Genomic DNA, 5,895 nt, shown 5'->3' on the forward strand with positions numbered 1-5,895 from the left:
ACAATCACCTACAATGTGAAATAATTCTCTAAGCATCTCAATCAATCAATCAATTTATTTTTGTATAGCCCAGTATCACAACAACAGTTGCCTCAGAGGGCTTCAAGGCAGCCACACCAAAAGTAAAATCAGTTATAGTCATCATCTCAAGCACTTCTCAAAAGCAGTGGTGACTGGTCATTGGGGGCAGGTGGAGCACAGCACCTTTTTGTTGTGTTTGACAGATATGGTGAAAATACCCCAATCTACAAGCTCGCTTCTCAAAAAGTATCGATATCTCAGTCCAAAATGTCCTTAACAGTGCCTCCCCAGTTTTTTTTTTTAATGACTTGTTTAGGACTCGAGGAAAAAAGTTTAGGACTTGGACTCGACTCGGGACTCGACTGTCTTGACTTGGGACTCGACTCAGGACTTGACTGTCAGGACTCGGGACTTGACTCGGGACTCGAGTGCAAAGACTTGAGACTCGACTTTGACTTGCAAAACAAGGACTTGGTCCCACCTCTGCTGGGTACTGGTGGAACAGGAGGCAGAGCTCTCAGTTGGAACCAGTAACCAGTTTCAGTAAGTGAAGCTGACTCAGTCTCTTTTTTAAGGACAGGCTTCAAACAACCTTTCATAAAACTTACTGTTTGGGCTGATTCAGGTCTTTTTGATCAATTTTATCATGAACCGGTAAAGACTGTCCAGGGACCTACACCGAGTTTCTTGCCTTCCTCACTCTCCATGTGTCACTTATACAAGTCTCAAACATTTTGTCTCTTGTCTGTCATCTACAGCCTTTTTCAGTTTCTGTTCATTCCTGCACGATCTGTCAGCAGAAATCAAAGTTTGTGGTCTGATCCTCCTCCTGCCACCACCACACCTGCACTGAGAGGAGTTATGTTACTCTCTGCGCTCTCCTTTTCTCTTTCCATTCTCAGATCTCAACGGGAACGATTCAGTTCAGATTTTTTTTCTCTGTAAAATGTGACTGTGTTGTATTTGCTGCTACAGAAATAAAACTGAAATGATCTGATCCACTCAAAATCAAATTTTGGTTGCATGAATTTGAATACTTTCAACATTTTATTGGCTTTAACCACTGGATGGCGCTGCAGCTGTAGCAGTTCTGATGCATTTCCCACTCAATCATGACTGCTCTCCATCATGTGCTCTTTCTGGTAGTCTGCGGCATGCACAGGTTGTAGAAGGAGTCCTGGTCCAGGGACGAGACCCTCCTCCAGGCCACCCAGCCTCGCCTCTGCAGCTCCGCTCGCTCCGGCGGACCCCCATAGTAGTGCGGGTCAACGACCAGCAGGTGGCTGCCCCCGGCCCCGGTGCACACCCCCACGATCCCTTTGGAGGAGTTGTCCCGGTCCCCTCCCATCATGACGGGGGAGCCGTGCACGTGAAAGTGCCGGTGCAGCTCCTCGGCGGCCACGCGCTCCAGCTCCGCCGCCCCGCCTCTCACGTGCACCAGCTTGCAGGGCACGTCGTGGATGAAGTCCAGCACCAGGGAGGCTTCGAACGTCCCGATCCAGTCCCGGGAGCCGCGGAACGAGTCCGGCTTGTCCTGCATGGACACCAGGGCCTGCTGGATGCGCGGGAGGGTCGGCGCGGGGCCGCGCGCGGGAAATCCGTTCATGCGGAGCCAGGAAGACAGAGTCTGGACGGTGCGGTAGCCGCAGCCCCAGCCCCGGTCATCCTGCCCGTCACAGCCGTAGTGAAAGTACAAATAGTCCCCTTCGATCACGGAACGTTTGACGGGATGAGGAAGCGGGTCGGGAAGACCGGAGTGGACGTTCTTCAATAAACTCAGTTTTTCCTGAGAAGTCGCTCCTTCCTCCGGTCCTCCTCCTCCTCCTCCCCAGTCAATCTCCTGCTCTTTCTCCATTCTTTCATTCAAAATAGCCGAATGTGAAAAATAAAAATAACTTTGAAGAAGTTCAACTCATCTACGCACGCGTCAGTATGCATGTGCAGCGACATCAACAGTCCTGACGGAGCACATGCAATGATCAATGGTTCCGCCCTCACAGCTGCGCCCTCTGCGGTGCTGGAGTGGAAATACACGAGGAAACGAACGAACGAACGAATGAATGAATGAATGAATGATTACAGCACATCGACGAAACAATTAACCTACATGGATACTGTTCATAATTGTAGAACTTATGGCCAAAGTTTTTTTCAAGGAGCAAATAGGTTTCAAAATGATGGTTGTCGCTCTACAGGGACTAAAATAAAGAAAGTTTCTGAAGTGGATAGTTATTCAGTTCATGCTGTGTATTTTGGACTTGAATGAATTTACAAAATATTAAAGTACAGACTGTTTTGAATTTGTATGATTGTGCCTCTTTATCTGTTCTGTGATAAAGCCTTGCTGTTGAATTATGTAGCATTTGCCCTAAAATTCATTGTTTAACATTACGGATACCCTTACAGTTATGAAATTCAACAATTAAATGTACACTGCAGTGGTCCCACCACAGTTAGGCTTGCTTGGTTTATGAAAAGTCATGATTACAAGCTGGTTCCTCTTTATTTTTGCACGTGAGTTTCCAAATCAATTAAAAAATGCTGATGAATCGAACCACTGAATACTTTCCCGCTTCACTCCAGTTCAGCTGAGTCACATTTTACAGAGGAAATGATAGTGAAAGCCTTCTCAGTAAAGCTACTTTCTTTTTATTCCATAGGTTTATGATACAGATAAGCCGCAATACTGTTTTATCTCGTTTTTTTATACATTTTGTCATTTCAGCTGGCCCTTTTCTTGCTCAGTTGTGATTTATCAGCTGAGACTTTTTTGTTATTCAGCTGGTGTGCCACAGAGGGAGACAGTGTTCTGTTTGACTGCTGCAGTTTCCCCACTGAACATGCAGCTCAAACAGAACTGTTTGCTCAGGAAAACACAAATAATACAACTGAATCACAATGTTTGATGTTGTTTTTCCGGAGTTGTTTTAAATGGAACGGTAATCAGACCATACAGGCTGCAACACTGAAAAGAAGAACAAGGCTGATAAGATGAAGAAGTTCCCACCATGTAAGACCTCCACTGGTCAGGCTCTCTGTCAGTCAGTTGCTTCAGCATCACATGTGAGAAACAGAAGGAGCAGGAACTGATGGGTATTTAGCGATCATCCTTATGTCTCATGAGCTGTTACTGAATTCTGGCATTCCAAAGAATCAAGGGTTGTTGAAAGTCAGAAAGCAGTTTAAAGTGAATCCATGCATTTGTCTTGCAAGTGTGATGCTGTCTTTACTGTTCAGACAGCTGATTCACGACGCTGCTGCTCGAGTCCTGAAGCGGATAACGTGAGTCCAGCTCTCGGGTCTCTGTATTATTTTCCTGTCATATGTAGAACTGAATCTTACAACTGGTCTGTAAATATCGGAATGGTTTAGGCCCGAAGAGCATCACAGATTTTCAGAAACATCCAGACTTCTCAGGCCGTTTCGCTCAAACCTGCTTTCTGTTCCCAGATTCAGAACCAAACATTCAGAAGATGCTTTTAGTTTTTATGCACCAACTGTTTGAAACAAACCAGAATGAAGACCTTTCTGTAAAGACAGAACTTATTTGATGTTGCATATATGCAGCTCCTGTACTTTTATGCTTATTGTCCTTTTAATCGCTTTGATGTCTTTGAATTTATGTCTTTATTTATATCGTTCCTTGTTTTATACATTTTTCATGACCAACTGTACACATTTGTTAATTCAAAGCAGTCTGAATTGAATTGTTAGTGAAATACGCTTCACAAATAAACATGTCTTGTCTTGCCTCAAGCCTCAATTCATGCATTAAAAATAATATGAACCTTGGAGGAGTTATGCTGTCAAAGATTAACCTAAACACAATTATAGCTAAGAAAGATAAATAATCTAATTTGTGAGGATCCGTAGAAAGATGAGTTCCAGAGGCTGTGTTCTGAGACATCAAAGCAGGAAACTCAAACATCAGGAAAAACAAGCTGTCCAATCGTTCCCCCCTTGGGTATGAATAAAGGTTTCTTGAATCTGAATCTTATCCATAGGACTCTACCCAAACACTTGAGCATTACTATTATCCATAAACAATGGAAGCTTTAACTGTACAGAATGAAAACATCTTGCTTAGAAATGTGCCTCATACATTGCCCTGAGCAATGTAACCATTAAAAAAAAAGTTTTCCATCATCGGCCTGTAAACAAACCTTTGATAGATTTCCAGAAAGAGTCCTGGGGACTACAATGGGAAACTAAAATATCTTGAGGCAACACGCTCGCAAGAATAAACAGACAGGGGGGTAAGAATGGGACAGCTATGTAGCCATGCATGTGCTCTGTGTCGCCTGTCTGCAGGAGAAACACTTACAGTACAGTCTCGTGACAGGATATGTGACAGACCAGATGGGAAACCTGGAGGGTTCCATAGCACGCCGTTTCAATCCGCGACTGCCTGGCATGGGAAAAAAAAAGACTCCTCATGAATGCAATTGATAATTACATTTTTGTTGACGGCGGATTTTTGTTTGGTGTGTGTGTGGTTTCATTACAAAAACAAAAAAAAATATAATCTTCAGTATTCCTGCTGTATCTGTGTGAATGAACGTTGTTTTAAAATGCTGCCTCTCAAACGTGAAACTTTTCTGAAATAAAAATGCGAAAACAATGCGATTTCAAATGTATAAACAGGGTTTTTGTCTCTTGTTCATCATACAAGAAGCTCCTCTTGCTCTGTGCCCAGCCACTGACTTTCAGCGTTCAAGCCCTTGTAATTTGACACCAGCTTCATCGTCTTCCCTGCCGTGTCAAAAGAAAATGTGTGACGAGCCGATGGCCGAGTGCAGGACAGCTCTGCTGCGTAATGCAGCCTGTTTGTGCTTCAAGCAGCTGTATCATCACTGAGCTAAAACAGTTAAACATCAAAGGTGTTTCTCTCGCCTTCGCGGCGAGGAGGTTTGCAACTTCACACGTGGAAATGTGTGTCAGTGAACGACTCGCTGAACGGTGGGGGATGGGCTCTAACAGGCTCCCTTTGTTAGTTTAAGAACTGCATGACGCACGTTCTACCCGACGGATCAATTTAATCAATCAGCAAGTTTTATTCATAACACTGATGTGGTTTATTTTAGCTCACAGGCGTATTCATGTCGACTCTGATTTCATCCCGTGTTTTACCCAAAAGACTTTTGACACAGTTTTACAAATGTCTGGCAGTGTTGGACACGTGTTGATTTTGGCACGGTCCATTAGATAATGGTTTGTGTTTGCTGTCCTCTTTAGTTGGCGTAATCTCAAGATGGAAGTGAAAACATGACAAAGGTTTTCTTTAACTTTCACAGGCCTTTTTTTACTGTTTGACACAAACTGACTGTCTGCAGCTTGCTTGAATTCTTGAATCAGGCTTTGAAGTGCATTATTCGGCTCTTCAACTTCCTCAGTCAACGCTTTATTGTAATTAGGATTCAGATTCGTCTGAACTGTCTTGGTCCTGTCAGCTGTTTGAACATGTGGCCTGCCATCTGACTGTACTCTGCTCCAACAAACCATCCAATGCCTTTATCAAGCCCGGATACTCGTCCTGATGCTATTACTGTTAATGGTGCTTTGCCCGGTCACCAAAAGGGCATCACACTCGTACCCACTTGACGGCGCAAGTGTTGGTATTGGGACGGATTCTTCATCGAGGTAGCTCTGTCTGGGCTTGTGCCATCAATCGTCACATTATCCAACATCTTCTGCAAGTAAAAATGATCCGTTTCCTTCTGTCTGCTCTCTGGCAATCACTTTCCACATTTTGCTACATTACACCCAGGAATGTCAATTTATTTTTCTGGGATTTTATGGGATAGACCAACACAATGTGCTGCATAATAGTGAAGTGGAAGGAAAATGATACATGATTTTCATTTTTTTCTGTAT

General features: G+C 43.8%; 1 protein-coding gene across 1 annotated transcript; it reads right to left on the minus strand.

Moving 5' to 3' along the window:
* Nucleotides 1–476: 476 nt before the first annotated feature.
* LOC115385747 (ufm1-specific protease 1-like) lies at nucleotides 477–1,932 on the minus strand. The gene has a single exon (XM_030087814.1). The coding sequence runs from the start codon at nucleotides 1,874–1,876 to the stop codon at nucleotides 1,148–1,150; it is 729 nt and encodes a 242-aa protein (XP_029943674.1). The 5' UTR covers nucleotides 1,877–1,932; the 3' UTR covers nucleotides 477–1,147.
* Nucleotides 1,933–5,895: the final 3,963 nt, after the last annotated feature.

This window comes from Salarias fasciatus, unplaced genomic scaffold (genome assembly GCF_902148845.1).
Source record: "Salarias fasciatus unplaced genomic scaffold, fSalaFa1.1, whole genome shotgun sequence".
Lineage (NCBI taxonomy): Eukaryota > Metazoa > Chordata > Actinopteri > Blenniiformes > Blenniidae > Salarias > Salarias fasciatus.

Bases quoted from the DNA above. Each gene is read 5' to 3' on its own strand.
- LOC115385747 (XM_030087814.1), bottom strand. From the start codon at position 1,876: ATGGAGAAAGAGCAGGAGATTGACTGGGGAGGAGGAGGAGGAGGACCG.